This window comes from Conger conger, chromosome 2 (genome assembly GCF_963514075.1).
Source record: "Conger conger chromosome 2, fConCon1.1, whole genome shotgun sequence".
In the NCBI taxonomy this organism is placed as follows: Eukaryota; Metazoa; Chordata; class Actinopteri; order Anguilliformes; family Congridae; genus Conger; species Conger conger.
In genome coordinates, this window is record NC_083761.1 from 44,226,909 (window position 1) to 44,252,674 (window position 25,766).

Genomic DNA, 25,766 nt, shown 5'->3' on the forward strand with positions numbered 1-25,766 from the left:
TTCTATCTAGGATCTTTTTATGTGCTGATGGGAAGGTACAACTGATTAGTCTCATTTCCCCATCAAGTCCTATTGCATGTGACTGTTTGATGAGTCAGATAAAGAGCAGAACTTCTGTAGCTTTGTCTCTCAGTTCCTCTTTAACACTCAGTTCCTAACACCGACCTAAAGCAAGGCTTCACGGTACTTGAGCAGAATGCCATTTTAAGGGCATAAATGCATGAATGATTTAGCTAATTTCTCTTGTTTCAGGTTTAACTGTGACACATGTTATTAGCAGTTCATTTTTTTGGTAAGAGACTGTTCCATGTAGATATTTCTGTTCAGATGTGTCTACTGCCTTCATAACTTCAAATGGCTTGCTAATTAAGCTGGGGGGGGTGAACAGTACATGGAACACAGACACAATGGTCTGGCAATTTAACATAGAGTAGAGGAAGTTTAAAGGGAAGTCATCTAGTTCCTGTGTAAATGAAGTTGCAGCAACCATCACTGGTGTGTCTATAAAGTTACAACAATAGCAATAGTTCAATTTGGCAATGCAATGCAAATAAAAAAGATAATTTTTTCTTGTGCGTATTCAACCATAGTACTTAAGCTGTAATGTTTAGCCTCCATAATGGAAGGTCCAGGTAATCTTCTGTGTAAATGGTACAAATGTATATATATCATTTAATAGAAAATGAAAAGAAAGTTAATTAATATAATTACCTGAGGACTAATCTTGGTAAAAATTACAAAATCATATAAATTAAGTGCTGTCAAAACCTAAAAAAATACAGTATATGTTGCAAGCTAAGACAGAAGATCCATGAGGGGTGCTATACAGCAAAGGACTGACTTTGGCACACCTCTTAAAAATTGAACAAATAATGGCGGACAGTAACTGCAAATCTTTTAGCCAACAATGACCATCATCGACACAATGAAGGGGCGGCACGGATGGTGCAGTGGATAGCACTGCTGCCTCACAGCAAGGAGGTCCTGGGTTCAAATCCCAGTTGGCCGGGCCTCTCTGTGTGGAGTTTGCCTGTGTTCGCGTGGGTTTCCTCCAGGTACTCCAGTTTCCCCCCACAGTCCAATGTATGCTGGGATAGGCTCCAGCCCCCCTGTGACCCTGTTCAGGATAAGCGGGTTAAGATAATGGATGGAAGGATGTGTTATGTGAATTGTTATGCACATTGTTTTCTTATGTGTTGATGTGGAGCATCTTTACTCCTCTCTATCCATCCATCCATCCATTATCTGAACCCGCTTATCCTGAACAGGGTCGCTGGGGGGTTGGAGCCTATCCCAGCATACATTGGGCGAAAGGTAGGAATACACCCTGGACAGGTAGCCAGTCCATCGCAGGGCACACACCATTCACTCACACACACATACCTACAGGCAATTTAGACTCTCCAATCAGCCTAGCATGCATGTCTTTGGACTGTGGGAGGAAACCGGAGTACCCGGAGGAAACCCACGCGAACATGGGGAAAACATGCAAACTCCACACAGAGAGGCCCTGGCCGACGGGAATTCGAACCCAGGACTTCCTTGCTGTGAGGCGGCAGTGCTACCCACTGCACCATCCGTGCCGCCATTACTCCTCTCTATTGGATGTAAATTCATACCATTTGATTTACTGGTTAGAACATTGCATACCCGTTAACTGACTAGTAAGAACTACTGAGACACATCCATCCATCATCTGCTCAAAATCAACTTAGTGACCACTTTATTAGGTAGATTTTTACACCAGCTTGTTAATGCAAATATTTAATCAGCCAATCATGTGGCAGCATGTAGTCAAGAGGTTCAGCTGTTTTTAAGACCAAATGTCAGAATAGGGAAGAAATGTGATCTAAGTAACTTTGACCGTGGAATGATTGTTGGTGCCAGACAGGGTGGTTTGAGTATCTCAGAATATCTCCTGAATATTTCCTGTCTTGAGAGTTTGCAGAGAATGGTATTAAAACAAAAAACTTCCAGTGAGCAGCAGTTCTGCGGGCAAAAACGCATTGCTAATGAGAGAGGTCAGGAAGAGATCTACTGGTATTTTTCATTGTAGCATGTATTTACATCACATATAAATCACAGACAGATGTCTGGAAAAATCTTCAAACTGGAGGTAATATGAAGCTACTGAACTACTGAGAAGATAGTGGAAATGGTTTAGTTCACTACAACAATATAATTTATGGATCAGATGTATTCCATGCAAATACATCATGAGAAAAATGTGATGATCAAAAACATACAGTGCATGTTAATAACAAATACAAATAATTCATGGGGCTACATCTATTTTCCTATTACCCTGAACCCCTAAGATCTCCCAATTGCATCATCCAGAACTACCGCCCGGTATCTCTTCTTCCTTTCCTTTCTAAAACTATAGAACGAGCCGCTTCTACTCAACTTTCTTCCTTCTTTTCTAACAACAACCTGCTAGACCCCCATCAGTCTGGCTTCAGATCGGGCCACTCGACAGAGACTGCGCTCCTCTCCGTCAGTGAGTCACTTCATGCCGCACGAGCAGCCTCCCTCTCCTCTGTCCTCATTCTTCTAGATCTCTCTGCTGCCTTCGACACTGTGGATCACTCCATCCTCCTGTCTGCCCTGTCAGCAACGGGCATCTGTGGCACAGCCCTGGACTGGATTGAGTCCTACCTCTCTGGTCGCTCCTTCCAGGTTGCCTGGGCTGGTTCGGTATCGACACCTCGGCCCCTCGCCACAGGAGTTCCCCAGGGCTCAGTCCTTGGCCCGCTTCTTTTTTCTCTCTACACTCGCTCCCTTGGCCCTGTGATCACTGCACATGGGCTATCCTACCACTGCTATGCGGACGATACCCAACTCTTAGTCTCGTTCCCGCCGTCTGATACGCAGGTTTCAGCCCGTATCTCTGCTTGCCTGAGGGACATCCAGAGCTGGATGGACAACCACCATCTAAAGCTCAACCCAGGTAAAACTGAAATGATATTCATCCCTGCTAATACCTCTCCCCATCTGGATCTCTCCATTTCCCTCGGGGATACCACACTCACGCCGTCACCCAGTGCAAGGAACCTCGGCGTGGTGATGGACAGCAGACTGTCCCTTTCCGAGAACATTGCGGCGGTGACCCGGTCTTGCAGGTTCTTCCTATACAACATACGGAGAATCCGCCCCTTTCTCACCCCCTACTCGACCCAGCTCCTGGTCCAAGCGATGGTTCTGTCCCGCCTGGACTACTGCAATTCCCTCTTGGCTGGCCTCCCAGCGTCCGCCATCAGACCCCTCCAACTCATCCAGAATGCAGCAGCTCGTCTGGTCTTCAACCTTCCCAAATACTCACACGTCACCCCCCTGCTTACTTCCCTCCACTGGCTGCCTGTCATGGCTCGCATCAAATTCAAAACATTGGTGCTAGCCTTCCAAGCAGTTAAAGGGTCTTCCCCAGCTTATCTGCAAAAAATCATCAGACCCTACACCCCTGCCAGACCTCTTCGTTCAGCCTCCACAGGCCGCTTGGCACCTCCCCCTCTCAGAACCTCCACCTCACGCTCACGACTACTGTCTGTTCTGGCTCCACGGTGGTGGAACGAACTCCCCGTTGAGGTCAGAACTATAGAATCTCTCCCCACCTTCAAGCGCAAGCTGAAGACACACCTCTTCAAGCAGCACCTCTCCCCATCCCTCCCTACCTCCCTGTGAACCTTAATTGTTGTCTCTGTGACTTGCTTTGTGTATCGGTATTTTTAGTTGGCTAGGTAAGCAGTGTTTGGATAGTTAACTTTGGTAACTTTTGCTCTGTTTGTTTGTTTGTTTGTTCAAAAAAAAAAAAAAAAAAAAAAAAGGCCCTTGTCCTTATCTTTGTTGTACAGGTAGCAGTTGAAATTGTACTTACCTCTAGGGTCTTTCAGCGAACTTATCCCTGGTTATGGGTATGCACTTTGTTGTACGTCGCTCTGGATAAGAGCGTCTGCCAAATGCCAATAATGTAATGTAATGTAAAATTGCAGTTGTTTTTGTTTACAAATTAACAATAGATCCCAGCTATAGAGCTTAATCTGCATCATTAATCTTTACAGTTTATGTTCTAAATTCACAGTCAGTTATCCAGAATAGAGATTGTACACAGGAAAGTGAGCTTCCATTTCATTCATCACTGTAGCAGTTATATTCTATTGTACTTTGTCTCCACCTGCTGCAGAATTTCTGAACTAGACAATATAAAGTAAAAAGGAAATGCACTCAGTGAGCACTTTATTTGGTATTTATTAGACTTATGTTTTGGTCTTCTGCTGCTGCAGCCTATCCACTTAGAGGTTTGCCGTGTTGTGTGTTCAGAGATGCTCTTCTGCACACCACAGTTGAAAAGCATGGTTATTTGCGTTACTGCCACCTTCCTGTCAGCTTCGACCATTCTGGCCATTCTCCTGTGACCTATCTCAGTAACGACGCGTTTCTGCCAGCAGAACTGCTACTCACTGGATGCTACACACCGTTCTCTGCAAACAAAGGAGATCTGCAGTTCTGAGATATTCAAACCACCCTGTCTGGCACCAACAATTATTCCAAAGTCACTTAGATCACTTTTAAGAAGATGATATCATTCTGACATTTAGTCTGGAAAAAAGCTGAACCTCTTGACCACGTCTGCATGCTGTCATTCATTCTGTTGCTGCCGCAACATTGAAATTGGCTGATGAAATATTTGCATTAACAAGCTAGTGTACAGCTCTATTTAATAAAGTGGTCACAGTGTATAAAGAAATTAATATCTTCAGTGTTTAATCATCTGAGTAACTTGAATAATAACCAATAAATAGTATAATTGAACATATGGCATAAATAAGGATTAAATAAGCCTATCTAATCTTTATTTCCAAGAATATTTGACCAAAATGAATTCCACACCACTCTCCTTCCTCACCTGTCCCACAGAGATATTTGCAGGGCTATAAAGCTGATTTCAAAATCACAGACCTTTTGTGTAATCCAAAAAATTACATAAGCAAAAAGAAGCAGAAACCATTACAACACACAGAAAAATACAAACCACTGTGGCCAAATCACTGATTGTTCTGGGGGAAAGAAAGCTAGCGTACTTGTTACTACAAACTAATCACAAATGAAAATACCAATATGACCAGTTTGGCTTAGGCATTCCTGATGGGGTTTCAATTTCAAAATAAAAATCAGCAGCAATTTGATATGCTCTGTAAATTGATAGGCACTATAGTGCTTTAAAAAAAGAAAGATATTACAAAGGAAGTGGTTTATGACAGAGGCCAATGTAAAACTCAATAAGATACAAGAGAGCAAGACTTATCAATGCTATGCAAATGTATGATATCTGATATGCTGTGTCCAGGAGCCCAGAGTTTTTGAGTACTGATGAGTCATGATGATGAAGCCATGCCTAATTTGTGTACCAAATGTCTTATGAATGTATACATGCAGTTGCTCTGAACTGAAAGTGGCAGTTATCTAGTATTGGGCACAAAGTCAGGTTTATAGCCTAGTTTCACAGGCAGTCCATCATGTTCATTGTGAAAGTGGCATAGGACAGGAAGTTACTAAGGACAGGAATTGAAATACAGACATTACTGGAACTGAACAATTTTCTGAAGATTATGTTCCTGTGTGTTGCCTATTTTCATGGCAAAACTTTAGAGCACCATAAGCATGCATGATTTAATTGGTTTGTAGTCACAATTTGTTCTCCATTCAGTTCAATTGTTCAATAGTATGTAGGCCTTGGTCCATATACAAAAGCCATGTGAGAGCACCATACAATACAGATGTTGCTGTATAGTTATTTCATGTGACCAAATTCATAACAAGTGATCTGATTCATGGCATGCATTTACAAAGTTATTCTAGGAATCCAAAAGTAAATGACTGCTCTGGTCAGTCAGATGTTACAGCCACGTACAAATACAAATAAATCAAAGGATATCACAGGATGGTTACTGTGCATACTACTATTATTATGCCCTAATGCTGCGTTATGTTTTGTTTTAAAATTAAATTAAATGAATATTACCATGGGTTGCACACAAGTTATGGTTGTAAGAAATATTTTTTAAATTGTTTTTTAAATTAAATTATTAATTCATTGGCATTCATAATTAAGAACTATTCAGTGTCTTGCAGACAATTATTACCCTGAGGTTTGAGGTCTAAAAATGTTTTGCTTAGATCAAACAAGTCATAATTTGATGTGCACAGCCAAGTACACAAATATACCATATCTGCCATCTAGTGGTTAATTAACATATTACAGCTGATGATCGTTTCGTGATGAATTCATATTTTACAGATGATGGTCACGTCGGTAGCGGTGGGCTAAACTAGTCAGTAATTCATATACAGCTGATGATCTCTTTTGTAGCGGTGGGCTAATCTAGCATTTACATACAGTTTATCATCTCTTTGATAGTGGTGGGCTAATCTAGTGGTTAATTCATATACAGCTAATGATCTCTTGGGTAGCGGCGGGTTAATCTAGTGCTTAATTCTTATACAGCTGATGGGCACTTTGGTAGCAGTGGGCTATTAGCATGAGCTATTGGCATGATGGGGATGCTCATTAACCTCTGCCTATTTAAACCCTGCCATTTCTTGCCTACTTTGCCAGATCGTCTCAGTGTTTCTGCTGTGCCTTTCTAGCCTGGCCAGTTTTCTGACTATCATTGCCTGATTGGTTTTGGACTCTGCCTGCTTCTTACCATGACCTGTTGGTCTGCGATTGAGTCCCTACCTTGTACTCCGACATTATGTTCTGACCAAACTGGACTCAGCAGATATCAGCCAGCTGACAAAAATCCTGGACAGACAGAACATGCTGCTGGGGAGGCATCATACCTGTCAACCAGCTACTGGAGGTGCTCACTGACTAACATCTCTGCACAGTTACAACAGCTTCAGATGGCTCAAGGTGTCAACCAGTCACCTCCAGCTGCACCATCAGCTCCTTCCCCACCAGCTGCTCCATCGCTGCCTGTACGAAAACCTTGTCTGCCTTCTCCCAAACCACATGCAGGTGAACCAGGTACCTGCAGATCTCCCAGTGCTCTCCCAGTGCTCCATCTTTTGAACTCCAGCCCTCTACTTTTCCTACTGACCGAGTAAGGATAGCATACGTAATTATGCTGCTGTTAGGTTGGGCCAGAGAGTGGAGATGGAATGTCAGATCTCCTATCTACTGTCATGGTTTTCACTATCGCCTTCTGGAGATTCCTGAATTTACCGCTCTAGACCTCTAGATCGCCGGGGAGTTTTGTTCCCTTTTTCTGTTATTTTCCTCCTCTATTTTAGTGGCTATCCAACTTATTGTTGGTAACTTTGTGATCCCTTCCCGGTCGCTCTTGGTCTCCCGCCCCTGCTCCCTCACATCTACAACACCTACTACACCTTCACGGAAGTGATGAGGAGGGTATTTGACCGCTCCGTACAGACCGTCTCCAGGGCCACCTGGGAGATTCTGTAGGCCCGTCAGCGGTGTAGATTCCTTTCCAATATTTCCATTAACTTTCGCACCGTGGCCATGACCTGTGGCTGGAATAAAGAGGCCCATTATGAGTCTTCCTCAATGGACCTTCTGAAACTATACCGGACGAGCTCACCACCCATGAGCCACCTTACTTAGCCAGAAGGTAAAGGCGGTTGAAGAATGGGCCTGGCCAACTTTCTGATGGGAACTACAATGCTTCCTGGGGTTCTTTTACCGCCAATGTTCACCGCCACTTCATCTGCGACTACAGTACCTTGGCCTCTCCACTCACTGTTCTTTCAAACTTAAGTTTCCCTGGTTCTCTGTTGCTGAAGAGGCTTTTATTGAACTGGAGAGGTGCTTCACCTCAGCCCCCATCCTGACTTAACCTGATCCTGATCAAGAGGCCCTGGTCCTATATAGCTCTGAACTTTGTGGGTCTGCCCCTGTCTGATGGTAACACCACGATTCTTTCCACTGTTGACCGCTTCTCTAAGTCTGTTCACTTGATTCCACTACCCAAGCTACCCTCTGCACAGGAGACTGCCAAGTTATCTGGACTCCCCATGTGGTGTCAGACAGCAGTCATCAATTCACATCTCACTTCTGGGGTGCCTTCTGCAAACTTCTGGTGCCTCCTGGAACCCTGGGTGGTGTACTCTATCAACTCCCTCCCATCCTCACCAATTGGCCTGTCCCCCTTCCAGTGCTGCCTAGGCTACCTGCCTCCATTGTTCCCGACCCAGGAGGAGGAGGTCAGTGTCCTGTCTGTGCAGGCTTATATCTGGCGCTGTAGCTGCACCTGGAGGTGCACACTGTTTGCTCTGCTCCATTCCTTTGCCAGGATTAACACTGTACCATGGCTCCTCGCTACCACCTAGGCAGCATGTATAGCTCTCCACCCAAGACCTCCCTCTCAAAGTAGACTCCTGCAATCTGGTGCCTCAATAAATAAAGCCCTTTTTGAACTACATTCCTGTTGGTCTGCAATTGATTCCCTACCTTGTACTCTGACAATGCTCCCTGAAGGCAGGGCCATGCTGGACAAAACAGCTTGAGCTAGATTTTTAGAACAGCTCCTAGCTGATTGAGCTGTTCAGACTAGTTTCCATTGCAACATAGTTTGGCTTCTTGACCAGTTCAGATTAGGTCCCAGCTTGACATGGTTTGACCAGCTCAAGTTATGTTTTGAAACAGCTGGCGGCTGGTTGACTAGCTCATATCCAGCTAGACCAGCATCATGACCAATGCATACGCAGCTAGTCCAGCTGATGACCAGCTTGACCAGCTCAAGCTATGCTTAGCTGGTCAAAGCTGGCATAGCTGTATTTTACAGTAGGGGGTTGCCCCATCTAATGACGGCTGCCAGTCAGGCATTCAGTTGAAAGAATCAAATCTTTCTTTATTTTTTTTTATTTTCTCATAATATATGTGTACAGCATGTATATATTTTGACAGAACCTCTGGCAGAATAACAAGACCACAGCAGATGACAAAGCTTACAGTTTCTTACACAGTGTATGTCTGTGCATTCAAATGCATATGACTTCTGGGATACTGGTTAGCACATAACAAACTGAAAAATGAACAATTCGAGATGACAATTTATTTACTTGTGTATAGCGTTTTTACAGACTGTCACAAAAATGCTTTATTGAGTGATGGGGTTGCAGAAAAAGGCAGCTGTACTCGGTCAGCCAGGAGGTTTAACAGGGACCGGGGGTTCAGGACTGTGAAAGCTCCGGATAGGGGAATGCTGTGGAGTGACTCACATAGAGGGGGTCTCTGGCAGTTGGCGAAATGGAGGAATGACAGGAGACGATGGAGGTGGGCGGTGGCAACCCGGGGGAGCCTGAGGAGCAGCTTTCGGCGTTGGAGCTCAGCCAGTCGTGGCACAGGCAGCCCATATCACGGAGCAGACTCTTGACGTCGTTGCGGAAGCGCACGCCCACCAGAGCGTAAAGCAGGGGGTTGAGGCAGCAGCGGGTGTAGGCCAGGCTGCGTGTGGTGTACTCCGCCAGCAGGATCTGACCCCACTCGGCGCAGGTCTCTGGCGGGCCGGCCGCCTTCATGGAAAGCAGCGTTGTGTACGGCAGCTGGAACAGCATGAACACCAGCACCAGAGCCGCCATCAACCTTAGAGTACGCTGCCGCTTCCAGCCCCGGCCTTGCATCAAGGTGCGGCCTATTGTACCGTAGCAGAACAGCATGATGAGGAACGGTACGCAGAAGCCTGTTATCTGTGCGCCCCAGGTGGCCATCTTGACCCGCCAGCTCTCCTTTACCCACACATACATCTCGCACTGTGCCCCTCCTCCGTCGCCCCTGGCCTCCACGTGAGCGAACATGATCTCGGGGAGGCTGAGGAGAGCGGAGACAGCCCACACACCCAGCGCAGCCATCTTGCTGCAGAACAGCATCCGCCGCCGCAGCCTGTGGGCGGCCTGTGCCCACACTATGACCACGTAACGGTCGACGCTGATGCAGGCTAGCAGGAGCAGCCCGCTGTAGGTGTTGACCGCGTACAGGCCCCGGGTGGCTTTGCAGAAGAAGGTGCCGAACTCCCAGCTGTCCAGCAAGGTGTCAGCGGCCTGCAGAGGTATGGTCAGCACAAGCAGGAGGTCCGAGTTGGCCAAGTGGAGCAGGAAGACGTCTGTCATGCAGCGCAGGTGGAAGCGGCGGTACAGGGCGAAGGTGGTGATCACCAGGGAGTTACCCAGCAGCCCCAGCAGAAAAACCACGACGAAGACACACGTCTGGAACACCTTGATGTGGAGCTCTTGGGCGCTGCTGCTCTCACACATCTCAAACATGTCGGCGCTGTGACTCGTTTCGGTGGAGTCGTCATAGTAATCGGTCACTGATAAAGGCTCGCCCATCCTGAGATGCTGGGGAGATGATATAAGTGTTATTTATGCATTAATTTCCTTTCATGTTCAATTTCTTTTTCAAGTTGTTCCATTTCTTCTTGAAATGGAAAAGAATTGTTTCAATAGAAAATGTATTTAGCAGGACTGTCCATGTTCATTCTTTTCAGTCTGCCATCATACTTCATTCAGGTTTTTCCACTTGGATAAGGGAGCTGCATTAAAACTGGACAAATCAATAATAATGATAATAACAGCAGTTTTATGTGTTGAATTTGTCTGGTAGAACCGTTATGCACCTCTGACAGTTTAATCAGAATAGCACAAGGTATGTGAAAGGCCACACAGCTGAAATGTTCTGAGGACACTACAACAGCTTGTCTCCACAGAAATTAAATGCTTTTAGACAATCAGAACTGTAAAAGATTTTGCACCTTACAGAAAGTTATTTCCTGATTTTTGGGACATTAGAGCTACCCCCAAAAACACTCAAACAATAAGGGTTTAGTACTAGAAGTCATTTAGGCCAGTGATTAAAGTAATCTTAAATTAAAATGGATCTGAACAGATAGTAAAAAACACAGATTTATGAAAATAAACTTCAAAAGAAAAGAAATATAATTGAATATTTGATAAATTGCATAATATTAATATATTTATTCTTAATGGCATGCATAGCTATTGACACAAGTTGGCTTCAGAGGGTAAAACATGAACAGCCTAATTAAGAAAAATTAACATCTTGTTAAAGTTCTGCGATTGCAATTGTGGTTGGAACGAAAACCAGCATGCGCATGCTGTCGTCAAGGGGAGATAATGATTTTTTTTTCTAGAATCAGGAGGACAAAGGTAACAATAGGGCATTTACAATAGTAACAGACTGGAAGGGTTTTGAGTAATCTCAGTATCACACTTTGGCCCATTGGCATTCGTAGGGTTTGCATGTAGGCTCAGAAATCTGAACACAAATATGTCGAAAAATTCATCACAAATGGGTGTAAACAGGGTTCATAGTAAAATTACAATGGTTTCCTCGCTGTGCCTTTTAAAAAATATGAGTTGCGTGAGGCCCATGAGTTGGCTTTTGATGAAGCCTAATCAAAACCAAACTACAGTTGCGTGCCAGCGACTGCTGTTCGTTAGACACGGGGAAGTTGTGGGCAGACAAAGTTCTATAAATTAATCATTGGCGCGTGCTGAGTTTCCATAGCTTTGCCACATTTGATGGGTATTGAGGCAGAAGGTAACACAGTTTTGGAAAGAAAGCGGTGAGGATCGGAGTAATGTTCTTGTTTCTTCGTTTGTACTGGCAGTAAAGATATGAATTAAAAACTGTGGATGTCCATAAAGGTAAGACTCTCACATCATGACTGACATTTGTCTTATTAATAACAGGAAAAATTGTTATAAAAATTATACAGTATTTTAATAAAAACATTGACTTGGGGAGACAAGTATATTAGAATTATGTGTATACAGTATATGAAAAAAAATGTTTTTATACACTCTTGGATATTATAGAATAATATTCTCCATACTATTTTCCATATTAAACATCGAGACACCAAAAGTGTGAAAACATTTGAATGCATGTTCCATTGTAAGTATAACCAGGCATCTTAAATGTATTGTCTCCACTGACTGCACAGTTCAACATTTATTGTCTTGCTAAATTATGAAAATAGTTAAAATGGCCAGATGCATTGGAAACAGAATTACAATTACAATTTGCTGGATTTTTTAGGGGATTACGGTATGTCAGCATCTGATATTAAATGGTTGGCATTTATATAGCGCCTTTATCCAAAGCACTGTACAATTGATGCTTCTCATTCACCCATTCATACACACACTCACACACCGACGGCGATTGGCTGTGATGCAAGGTGCCGACCAGCTCATCAGGAGCATTTGGGGGTTAGGTATCTTGCTCAGGGACACTTGCCCAGGCGGGGGATTGAACCGGCAACCGCTGCCAGACGACTGCCAGACGACTGCTCTTACTGCCTGAGCCATGTCACCCCGTATTCGGAAGAACCACTACACACTAAACAACCATATTGTTACAGATAAAACAGGAGTTTGAAACCAAAAAACTACACATTCTACACAAACACTCTCTATGTTGCAATTTTAATGGCTGGTGTATTATGACGTGTTTATGTTTCAAACAAAAGCCATGCCAGTCATAATGTTTCTAAACAGACCTGGAAATTAGCAATGATAATGAGTGGATTCACATATGTGTGGATTCAGCAGATAGAACGCCAAATGTTAAAAATATTAGAATGATCTTTATAGATTGGGAGAGAGGAAATATGTTATTTGTACTGTATATGCACTGATTAGCCACAACATTAAAACCACCTGTTTAAACCAGTTTTTTTAATTACAAAAAATCCTTTAAACTGTGTAAACTTGTCTATAAACACTTAATATTTCATTACATGATATGTGTTTACAATCAGATAATCATAAATGATTGCATTCAGTTATGCATCCAACATAGGTTTCACCACATGCAGTACTACCACTGTAGTAATGTGCGGTTATTTGCATTAGTGCCACCTTCCCCAGCTGTATGAAAATCCCAGGACATCAGTAGTTTCTGAGAAACCACCCTGCCTGCCAACCAACATTAGATAATATTTCCCCCTTTCTGATAGTTGATGTGAACATTAACTGAAGCCCCTGACCCGTATCTGCATGACTATATGCATTGTTCCTGTATATATATATATTTTTTTGACTGAAAGCAGGATTAATTAAAATAATAACATCCCAGTGTTCTTATGGCTGGGCATACAATTGCTGGGATGTTTCCCATTATTTGAGGATTACATGATTGGTTTTGGGGTGCGTTTAGCAACACGTTCTGATGCGGTACAGTGGTGAATGTAATGCTGCCATTGAAATCTGAAGGAAAAGCTAGGATCAGCTAGTGTGAAAAAAATCATACTCATTAATCGTGAGGTCCATGTATTGGTTTGAAATGCAAGGCAAAACAGACAAGCAACTCCGGATCAGTTGAGAAAGTAGTTCCATATAGCACAGTCCACAGAAAACATTATATGGTGGTTGGTGTTTCCTTTATTTTGAGGCAGTTACCTGTGTGTGTAGGCTACTGTATGTCTTTTTGTAATATATAGCATTATAATGCTATATTCATAGTACTGGCTACAATACAATTATAGTATTTTAATCAGCCTATATAATGACATTATACTAACTATTATACATTTTCTTTATATTTATTCACATTAATACACATAATGGTTTTCAACTTTTTTGATGTGTTACTGTGTATTCCTCCCGCAGTGACTGTTAATAAAACCTGTTGCCGTTACACAGAAAGACTGAAGCTTACAATTTACATGAAACATGAATTAAAGGAAGACCAGAACATCATAGTGAAACAATAAAATGATTTCTCAGTATTGGATAGGATTATTGAAAAGTAAAATTATTGTGTTTAGCATACATGTACATTTGACGTTTTTGCACAACCCGCGTCAGACTTTGCAAACTTGCAAATAAGTATGTTGTTTCCGGATTCATGCTAGAGCTAAGTCAATATCAGTATTAATTGAACACAAAATACATCTTTGCTTTCTTACAGATTACATTATTTTATATGGAAAAGTAAAAATAATAGAAAAACTTAGAAAAACTAGAAAATAATTGACCAACATATTTATTATATTGTATGGGTGGTCTTTGAAGAATAAGCATTAAATAACCTTTAAAATGTAAATATAAATCAAGAGTTAAGAAAGGAACTATCAAGATCAAATATGAGTAAAGTCAACTAACCTTTATTGCAAGTTGCCAGTAGATTTGGTGTTGAAGTGAAGAGCTGGACTGTGCGGTGGGTGTGTTTTTGTGTTCTTGCTGCCATTCTGACCTTACAGTACCCCATCAATCAACACCTTGATCTGCTGACTCTCTGCTTTCTGTTTACCACCCCAGAGTTCAGAGTGAGTTCTTCATGCAGTTTCATTAGCTTAACATCTTTATTGCAAAATGAACAGGAGCTCACTGAGCATCCAGATAATGATATACAACCCTGTTGTGTTGATGATAAAATATTATGTATTAGCCATATCATCACCATAGCCTCTGAACGTTGTCCGTAATTCCCATGTCATTTTAGTGGCCTTATATATTTTATATTCTACTTTGTAATATTCTGTATATACACACAGTATATACTCGATATTCTATAGTATGATGTACACATAATATTCAGCCAAATTAAGTTAAGATACTTATCTTTTAATCAAAATCCTGTATAATGCATGAATAACATTTTTATCTAGACAATCCTGACAGTTAATAGGAATTTTAGAAGTGTATGAGTGTATTGATTATTCTTGTTACATAAAATTAAATCATAATTCTACATTAGTATACAATAATCAAATGTGTATTTGAAAACCACTTTATTGTTTAACCAATCAATCTAACAGGACACATCTGGGACGCAAAAAACACCTGTCAGTGACATGTTCCAATAAAAATTGGGTGGTCTGATACAAAAGGTGATATGTTTTAAGTTGTTTAACAAATCTAGATAAATCTACATTCGCATCTGTTATCTCATGTACATCTTTTGACCTCAAACTTTGACCTCAAATTTTCTTCAGTGTATAGCACTATTTGGGGGGGACTGTATGTGTCTTGTCATTTTATTTTAAAAATGTCAATGTTCCCTCTATTTTCTGGTGCTGTTTCAAGTAGACGTGAGAATTTGCACAGTTTTTATGAGGCAGCAGGCTACAAGTCTGTCACAAAATATGCGTGCTAGCATAACTTCAGCAGAACACAGGTCTCCCGGGCCTAAAGTACCCCCCTTCCTTTTCTTGCTACTGGGACATGGCCAAATACATATAGGTTTATTGTGAGAGGGGTTTAATTCACATTGAATCCATTCTGATATATGGCGATTTTCCAGTAGGCTACTTAAATACACATGCAGGTTACCGCACGAGCTATAGGACATATTAAGGACGAGGATGCGCGCACCCCGCGTAGCACCAACGCAGCATAAGCAGCTATAACAAATGCTCGCCCCCGCGCCGAAGACTATTCCCGGGAAGGAGTTGGAGCTGCGCGAGTTAAAGTTGGGCAGAGGGGGGGCAAAGCATGCTGTTCTGACAAGCGAGAAGGAGAAAATATCATCAGAAATATCTGTTTACATTTTAAACGTATATACGAAGAAATACAATTCTTCACTAAAGGATGAATTATAAAACACTGAGCGCAAGCCTCTTAATTTTTATAACGTTAGGTTTGCAGCACTGCTCATCACGTAAGTTGTTATATCTTACTGTACTTATTATTTGTATGTTCTGCAATTATTCTTGTTATATCCGATGATATAGACCGATGTAACTGGAATAGTAATGTGACAAATATGGAGTGGATGTTTCAGCCTATAAAACAGAAACACGCATTGCGGGCTGAGTGCAGATCTTGATGCAGGGTGTCAAAATTATTTTAGAAATATAAATAACCTTCAATGATGACACAGCTATGCTGTGCTGTTCGCGCTGAAACGTAGGGCAGACATGAAATGCCGTATGAGCATCGTCCCATTGCTGATGGGCTATTCTGCGAAACAACTCTTCTGCATTGCAGTGCTTTGAGTTCATCCATGAGGTGTCTAGATTAACCTGTTATTTGGACGCGAGAAAACGCGTCTGAAACGCACAATTAGCCATTCGTATCGTGTTAAGTGTTATCTGGTCTGATCATAAGATAAGACGGATGCATATGTGTTTCGAAAACCTGCCGTTTTCGCAGATGTGTCGCGTGCGGGACCACCCCACTGCAGCATTCTTCCGAAACATTTGCTCTTGACGTGTCTGGAGGTCGGACAATTTTCCACTATTATTTCAAATATAATATTTTTTGTTGACAATGTATATTCAGTAAATTGCGAATGATGAGAGAAAATTTGCAGAAACGTGTGTAATCTGTTAACGCCTGAGCAGCGTGTTGCATACCTCATAAATGCTACTGTATAATAATTAGCTTTGCGTCATTATTTTGGACGATGACTTCATTGTGTCTTGTTGATGTTGCTTTTCGTAAAGCATCCTGAAGTGGGATTATGCAAACAGCAACGGAGCTGAAGTTTCAGCCTTCCGAGCTCAAATTCGAATGATATCATGGAGGGATGTGATTGAAAACAAAATGACAATGTGTGCTTGAAAGATAAATACGTTTTGTCAAAATACTATATATACATTGGGCTCCAGAATTATTGGAACCCCTATAATAAACAACAGAGCAACAACAAACAACAACAATAATAATAATGTTATGTTTAAACATTGGGAAAACTATATACTTTTACTTCATTGATAGGTGTCAAAACTAGATACATTCTACAGGTCCTGGAGCATCTTTCATATAAATAAATAAATAAAGACCACCTGCCATATTTAAAAATGCATGGCATCTAATCCTTCATCAGTTTCACCCTTCTTCCCTCCATTGGAATTACATGGTACTGCACATGCTGAAACTTCATGTAGGAATAGATCCCATACATTTGGAAATATGGCAGGTAGTCTTTTAAATATGAAAAATTCTACAGGTCCTGGAGCATCTGTTAAGATAAACGTGATCATGTACACCAGTACGTACCAAGATATTTAAATAACAAAACAATGCACCCCCCTCCCAATGAGCTTACAAGATTTCCATTTTCATTTAAAAAAATTAACTCCTGAATGCAATTCACTTATGATTATCTGCTTATATAAGAACACATATCATAATGAAATATTAAGTGTTTATAGAGTTTGTACAGTTTAAGGCATTTTGAAACTGGTTTAAGCAGGTGGTTTTAATGTTGTGGCTGATACTCAGTGATACATTTATTAGGTAGACCTGTACATCAGCTTGTTAATGCAAATATTTTATCAGAATGGGGAATATATGCTTTATTAGGTATTTATTATACTTATTTTATATGTGTTATTTCCTGTCAGCTTTGGCCAGTCTCATTAGGTCAAAGGAGATATATGGCATTATAGAGTGCCATATGGCATTGCACATTGTGATTTCTCTGTCAGCCGGGACGCCAGAATATTGGCATGGCAAAACACTGGCCATCTACCGTATTACCCTCTGTCTAACTTTAGTCACATTAACTGACATGCAGAAAAACTGGCATCTGGCCATGGGGGCCCCCAACCCCTTTTCATATTAGAACAGTTGCTTCACTATGATTCACAATTTACTATTATATTTTCACATGGTTGTCCAGTGAAGTCAGTTTTCCAATTTCAGTCTTCAAAACCGCAAAGCCTGTTTATCTCTTCTGTATCAATGAACAGTGCTGTGTTCTGTTGTCGGATTTCCCCGTTTTTTGGAAGAAGACAGTGAAGTAAATTCATCCACCAAATATCTCAGCCTTGTTTGATCAAGGCCATAGAGTTATTGGGAGTAAAGATTTTGTTGCATTGTATTTTAAATGAAAATGAGAAAGCAAAATGCCAAATTTTAAGTTTACAATGAAAAAAATACTGGAAGTAACAGATACAGTCATGCTGGCCTACTTCAATTAAATTGGCCACAATGAAAATCAACGTCACACCATCTGTCCTCAAATGCTATACACTGGGGAATGAACCACGGTACATGACTGATCAATCCCTGGTAATCATCCTCTGATATCAAGGCATCTGGCATCCATCCTCTATGTTGAATGGCACCACAAATTCGTACTCCTCTCCCTCTCTCCGTCATTTGTGTTGGTCTTTAACCCACTTTTGCATTTATTCCTGGGTCCATCTTGAACACAATCATTTCAAAGATTGAAATTCCCTCAACACCTGGGCAGGTCTCCAACTGAATGTGGTGTGATTGTTATATTCAATAAGCAGTTCACAATCAGAAGCATCTCCTTCAATTTCAATCTGCAAATGTCCTATAACTAGGGTTTTGAATGCATGTCAATATTGTATTGCTTAGTCTATGTCTATCCACCAGTTTAGCCTATATGTATGGTTTTGAACTTGAGTGTATCAGTAAGTTTTGAGTTTTGAAATAGCATTGAAAAAAATATTCTGTTTGGTCCACATAGAATGCTGTTGTGCTAATTGTGTGAAGAACTCAGTATTGAAAAATGCTTGCTAGCAATTGTAAAAAACTGCAAATAGTGATGATCCATACAAGCCTTTTGCAAATATTTTCCAATGCATCCCAACTGGACCACATCAATGTTCTGTGGACTCAAAAATGGCACACTTGATGATTGACTTGACTTGAAGGTAGAATTCTACATTTGAAAAACATTAGGAAAAATTATACAGGTAGTGTGGGATCAGCATAAAGTTCAATTATTAGATGAATGACAGTCGTACCTGTATCTGGCATATGTGACAGGTATTCACTGGTTTTACTGTAACTCTAAAATTGGTGTGAAATGCCTCAATTTGGTCACCCCATTTCTGATCTAAATTATTCACATTGTCTGTAATTCTAAAAAGCCAGTGCTTGCCTTAACAGAATGACCTATTTTTGGACTGTTATGCTCACAGTGCAATTTTCCTGCAGCACTAAGGTCATGATCTAGCCTTTGCCCTTGTCAGCTTGGTGCGGCATGAAGCCTTTAGTCAAATATGAGTATACTGTATTTCGATGACAGTACACTCAGTAGAAAATGTTGGATCTGACGATATTACTGCAGCTCGCACAACCTAGCACTTTTTCTGCTGTGCAAAAGGGAAGGATTAGCAATGGGCTAATAACTGTGCTGCAGTAGCAGAATGAAGGAGCTGTAATGTGTGTGTGTGTGTGTGTGTGTGGAAGCAGAAAGCTTCTGGAATGAGACTGACAAGGGCCTGGATGTTGGGGAAGGCCTGGTTTAACCTTCCGTTCCTTCTATGTGCATTAATGCCATTGTTTTATCGTGTGTATTTTCATAAACCCAATGCACTTGGATCAAGTGCTGAGAAGTCGGCTAGAGGGTTGTTACGGATCAATACGAAACGGAACTCTGCCAGCAACTAGGTTAGAGAATATTTTCTGCAAATGACATGGACACACCTACTCCACCCACCCCAGAACTATTTTTTATTTATTTGTAGAATTTGTAGAAGGCGGAGACATGCTGAAACAGCGATTGCAATTATTCTTCAACTATAAACAAGCTGTGGTGGCTGGCTGGTTAGTCACTGCTACACTACATGAGGCTTAAACTATGCCAGTCACTGAAGTGTGCTCTTTGTGCAAATAATGTGATTAAAAAAATATATAAAATCTTGTTCCAATATAGAATTTCATATATCGGAATTTAGGCTTGCATCAATACTTTTTAGTCCAAAAAGGCACTGGATATACATTTCAGCAAGTTAGAGATGGTGAAAGAGTTGGGAGATATGATCAGTGAACTATCTATCTCTGATCTGTGAATCTATGGTCTTGAACCACAATCCTGAAGAGCTCCATGCCTCAGCAATTTTTATAAGTCAGAAATTTTCCACTATTTGTAGAAAGGGTAATTAATTGTTTAACCATAGTGCCTCATATCAAGCCAGTCAAAAGTTAACTGCTTAAGTCCTTCTAAGCAAATGTGTGTCTGAGTCTCATCGCAAAACTGAAAAATAACCACAGAAAATGTTTCACCCTCTTCAGGCAATACCCGTGGGAAAACTGAATGCATACACAATAAAAAAAAAAAAAAGGTGCTTGGGTGCAAAGGGTAATGTTGTTTTTGTCTTGTTTTCTTCTACTGTGGTTACAATGCAGGGCATGTGGCAAGGCAGAGTGCATATCCTCTCCTTCCAGTATGTCAGTCATAGTGCAAGATAGAGAAGGAAGATGTGGCTTGCAATAGTTGAAATGTGAGAATATACGTAATGTATATCTACCAGCACTAACATAACTCAAGGATTTTAAACAAGACATTGCCATGTAGATGTCTTTACCTCTACCTCAATACAGAACTTTGTGTTGTGTTTTACCATTTTGACAATGGGGCCATTCTAAATGCTCTTATAAATGAGAACTTACTGTATGAATGGGACATTTTTTTTCTTTTTTGTAACAAAAGATTGATTCATTTCTGTAGCCCCTTCACGGCTCTGTATTGAGACTAGTATACAGTGGCCTCAGGAAGTATTCAGAACCCTTCACTTTTTGCACTCTTTATTGTGTTTTAATTTTTTCTACACTCAATAACCCATAATGACAAAGTGAAAACATGTTTTTAGAAATTTAAAGAAATTTCAAATCCTTAATTCAGTACTTTGTAGAAGCCCATTTGACAGCAATTATAGCTTGGGTAAGCTTGGGTAAGTCTCTACAAGCTTTGCACACCTGGATTTGGCCAGTTTATCCTATTCCCCCTGGCAGATCCTCTCAAGCTCTGTCAGATTGGATGGGAAGCATCCATGAACTGCCATCTTCAGGTCTCTCCACAGATCATGTGCACTCTGGAGCAGGTTTTCTTCAAGGACCTCTCTGTATTTGCCTGCATTCATCCTTCCCTCAATTCTGACCAGTCTCCCTATCCCTGCCACTGAGAAGCACCCCCATAGCATGATGCTGCCACCACCATGCTTCAGTGTAGGGATGTTATTAGCCAGGTGATGAGCAGTGCCTGGCGTTCGCCAGACATAGTGTGTGGAGTTCTGCCCAAAGAGTTAAATTTTTGTCTCAGATCATGCTCTCAAAGGCCTTTAAATGCCGTTTGACAAACTCCAAGTGGGCTGTCATATGCCTTTTACTCTAGCCACTCTACCATAAAGGCCTGATTGATGGAGTACTGCTGCGATGGTCGTCCTTCCGGCAGGTTCTCCCATCTCTGCCGAGGACTTCCAAAGCTTTGTTAGCATGACTGCTGGGTTTTTGGTCACCTCCCTGACCAAGGCCCTTCTTGCCCGGACGGCCAACTCTAGGAGTCTCTATGGTTCCAAACTTCCTCCATTTCACAATTATTGAGGCCACTGTGCAAATATGTCCAAAAACATGTTTTCATTTGTCATTGTGTATTATTGAGTGTAGATTGATGGGCAGAAATAGCTATTTTAACACATTAAAGTGGGGCGTGGGTTTCCTGCGAGTACTCCGGTTTCGTCCCACAGTCCAAATACATGCCGGTTAGGATGTATATCATTGGAGAGTGTAAATTGCCTGTGGGTATGAGTGTGTGAGTGAATGGTGTGTGTACCCTGCGATGGACTGGTGACCTGTCCAGGGTGTATTCCTGCCTATCGCCCAATGTATGCTGGGATAGGCTCCAGCCCCCCTGCGACCCTGTTCAGGATAACCAGGTTAAGAAAATGGATGGATGGATGGATGGACACATTAAAGTGTGCAAAAAGTGAAGGGTTCTGAATACTTTCTGAAGCCAATGTATCAGAGTTAAAAGCTTTGATGATTTATGAAGATATAGCATGACTGTTGTTATTACAGCAATCAAGTCATAAAGTTCAACTCTGTGTTGAACTTTACCTGTGTTGAAAGTTCAACTCTGTGTTGAACTTTACCAACAAAGAGACACCTCCCAATAACCGTTTTGGCCCCTCTGTTCTCTGGGGTCATGCAATGTGCCAAACTGTTTTTTCATAATGTGGAGAAAACGCCCATCTGAGAAGAAAAGGTACCCACTGAAAATGAGGTAGAACAGACCTGTTTAAAGAAGGGAAACACAATTTATTTTCATAAAATACGAAAATAGCGAACTATATAAAAGTGCACATATAATTGAATATCAACTGATAAGCAATATGCTCCGAAGCCTTTTTATATGGACATGAGAAGTGGGTCATTGCATTTTAGTGAAAATGTCTTCATATTGAAAGTATATGCACATCCATAAACTCCATAAAAACAAAAAAATGGACTAAGCAAAAAGGAAGAGTTGACTCACTGTACATGCCCCCGAGTAACGTGAATTTGCTACAGGGCATCACTTGTTTCTCCTACATTTCCTTTAAAATAACTTGAGTATGTATTTACCTCTTTTGTGCCAGATCCTTCTCCACAACCTTTTATCATTCATTTCCTCAGTGACAAGTGTTCTTGCCATAATCATAGGGAAAAATACAATGTTATGATGGATAAATATAGGTCCTGGCTTGATACAGTATTCTTGTATGTTTTTATGGTACTTTTCAAATAATTTGCCAACATTTGTCATTACTATTATTGCTTATTATTGATTATATTTACTTCACCTGTAGTATAGCAAGCATAATCATGAATCAGTTTTGGTAAATTTGTATCTTTGGTGGGTTCCAGGGTGCAATCCTGTCATGTTCATATTGGAGATGAATGTGCTTATGTCTTAAACTTGTTCATCATGAATGTTTTTTTTTATTGCCTGCTGAATCATTTGATGATAATGCTGTAGTAGATTACACTTTTAATTATCAAGCAACGTAGCTTGACCAAAAAACTAAATGTAATGTGGCTTTCCTGCTGTCTCTTCTGTTACAGGACCATGTCTTGATCCTTTGACCCCTTCGCTCTATGCATCTTCATTCTTGGCTTCCTCCAGATATAACATTTTGTACACTGCCAACTTTGCTAGATTGTATGGTAAGTCTGACTACTTACATAATAGTTACATAATACCATATGAATGAGTCAGTTGTGAAGAAAGTAACTGCCGGACAGGGTGGTGCTAGGCCCAACCCGCAGTGTTAATTGTGGCTTAAGGAGTGCAGTCTTCTGGTAAATGCAACCCTAGCTTTGTAAATAACAGAAAAGGAAAGAAACTACACAAAGTCAACTCCGCCTCCCGTTCTACTACCAGTGAAGTTTTTCAACCTCATAATGTTGAAAACATCTCATACCAATGGCAAAATAATGTCCAACAGCTGAGACCGAGGGAGGTCTATCTGTCTTCAGCAAGAAAGTACAATGCGGAAATCACTGAGCATAGAAAATATTATGTTGGTTTTTGATGGGTCTTGCTGCTGATTTCAAAAACAGCTTTTGAATCTGTGAAATACAAGCTCAGAACACACAGTAGCACTCATTGTTATTGTTATACCTACTTATAGTTATAGTTCTAGCTCTTGGTGTGGACAGGGATTATGGCCATGGAAGCTGCAATATGCTACACTGGTAGGCAAAAACAGCTCACAATAGGAGACAAAATCTAAATCTCTTATATAATCAAATTTTTTTTAAATTGTTGGGAAGTTGAAGACCCTGTGAAATTAAAATCATATTTGTAATATGTTTGGGGGTTTTCTTTATTATAGTGAAAATGATGTGCTTATCAAATGTAGAGCCTACCAGACCCTTTGTGATAACTGAACTCACTAGTACTCTTACTCTTGTTCCAAACATTAGATTTTTTTAACTAATTTAACTGTTTTTTCTTATTTCTTAGCCTTATAATGGCTAACTTCACTTTCATTAGCACAACCCCGGTCTCCAAAGGCAAACAAAATAAAAAAACGCTCCTATACAGTACCTGCACTAAGGAAGCAATTCAATAAACCTGATTAATTCAGAACACCTGCAAAGCCATTTGTCCCAAACATTATGGTCATAGACACACACAGTGGGTTCCAAAAGTATTCTGACCCGATCACTTTTTGCACAATTTATTGTGTTCTAGATTTGACAATTTCCATTTTTACCCATCAATCTACACTCAATAATGACAAAGAATGACAAAGTGAAAACATGTTTTTAGAAATGTTTGCAAACTTATTAAAAACCTATGCATAAGTATTCAGACCCTTTGCTGTGGCACTCCAAATTGTGGTCAGGTACATCCTGTTTACTTGAGATGTGCTAACTTGATTTGAGTCCATCTGTGGCAAACTTAATTGATTGTGCATAGTTAAGAAAGGCACACACGTGTGCAAAAAAAACCAAGCCATGAAGTTTAAGGAACCCTCTAGAGATTTGTGATAAAATTGTGGGAAGCATAGATCAGGGCAAGGGTATAAAACCATTTCTAAAGCTTTGAGTGTTCCCATGAGAAAATGGGAGTGGATTTTTAAATTGGTATGGAGTAAATGATATGGACCATGTCGCTATAAATTTCAAGACGCTTGATAAGTACAGGTTGCTGCTGCACAGCGAGGGCACCCCGGGAGATCTACTTACCTTGGAGCCAGAGAAAGCCCATCTGTACTTGCACATCAGCCTGGGTGAGTGATGTAATAAGGCAAGAAGGGCCATGGTCATGGAGATGACCAAGAACCCAATGGTCACTCTAACAGAGCTTCAGAAGTCTTCTGCAGAGATCGGAGAACCTGCCAGAAGGACGAACATCAATCAGGCCTTTAAGGTAGAATGGCTAGACAGAATACAAGGCATATGACAGCCTACTTGGATTTTGCTAAACTCATGAGGAAAAAGATTCTCTGGTCTGGTGAGACAATGTAACTCTTCAGGCACTACCCATCACCCCTACAGTGAAGCTTCACTGAAGAGTGAAGATGAAGACGAAGGCTTCTCAGCAGCAGGGACAGGGATTGAGGGAAGGATGAATGCAGCCATATACAGAGAGGTCCTAGATGAAAACTTAGTGCACGCAACCTCAGACTAAGGTGACGGTTCACCTTTCAGCATGACAATGACTCAAAGCCATACAGCCAAGTCAAGGCTGCAGTGGCTTCCGGACTGTCCATGAGTGGCCCAGCCAAAGCCCAGACTTAAACTCCATAGAACATCTGTGGAGAGACCTGAAGATGGCAGTTCACAGATGCGTCCCATCCAATCTGAGGGTCTGAATACTTATATAAATAAGAGATTTCAGTTTTTAATAATTTTTTTCATAAAAATGACTAAAAAAATGTTTTCACTTTGTCATTAGGGATTATTGATAGCAGATTGATGGGCAATGTAATTTTAAATGGCAATTTTATCCATTTAAAATCAAATCTACAACACAATAAAGTGTGCCAAAAGTGAAGGGGTCTGAATACTTTATGAAGCGACCTTTGCTAGACAATCTGTTCATTGTTGTGATGCAATAGTGAAAAGGAGATACATAAATTGATTGATAAATGTAAATGCCAGTTACAATATGTGTTTATGAGAACATCAGTTTTTCACATGTACTGTACCTGGGGTGTTTTCCACAGGGAGTAGTGGGTGGTCCCCATCACCTTCAGACAAGGAGCCCTGGCTCCAGATTGACCTGCACAGGAAGTACCGTATTGTTGCCATCGCCACCCAGGGGACCTTTAACTCCTATGATTGGGTCACTAAGTATACCTTGCTCTATGGGGACCGACCTGACTCCTGGACCCCTTATATTCAAAGAGGAGGGAACTCGGTATGGGGTTGGGCCTCATTTGCATACCTATTATATACAGTATATGTCTTTCATGATTTATTAAATGCATTACAATAATGGAGTCAAGATGCAAACGTTAGCATGTTTTGGAAAGTTTTTCCTTTATGTGTAAGTTTGATTGAAAATGTTATGTTTTTGAATG

The 25,766-nt window shown here is 41.1% G+C and overlaps 2 protein-coding genes across 2 annotated transcripts in view; one reads left to right on the forward strand and one right to left on the reverse strand.

Annotated features, from left to right (window-relative positions):
• Positions 1-9,140: 9,140 nt before the first annotated feature.
• On the reverse strand, positions 9,141-14,196 carry ccr10 (chemokine (C-C motif) receptor 10). The gene is made up of 2 exons (XM_061233193.1): positions 14,149-14,196; positions 9,141-10,356 (listed from the first exon to the last, which is right to left on the reverse strand). The coding sequence occupies exon 2, from the start codon at positions 10,345-10,347 to the stop codon at positions 9,193-9,195; it is 1,155 nt and encodes a 384-aa protein (XP_061089177.1). The 5' UTR covers positions 10,348-10,356; positions 14,149-14,196; the 3' UTR covers positions 9,141-9,192.
• Positions 14,197-15,549: 1,353 nt separating this feature from the next.
• cntnap1 (contactin associated protein 1) overlaps positions 15,550-25,766 on the forward strand; it is a 29,980-nt gene continuing 19,763 nt past the window's right edge. The window contains exons 1-3 of the mRNA XM_061231032.1: positions 15,550-15,646; positions 22,795-22,896; positions 25,410-25,603. Coding sequence (XP_061087016.1) covers positions 15,577-15,646; positions 22,795-22,896; positions 25,410-25,603 — 366 coding nt within the window. The 5' untranslated portion in view covers positions 15,550-15,576. The remainder of the gene's footprint in view (positions 15,647-22,794; positions 22,897-25,409; positions 25,604-25,766) is intronic.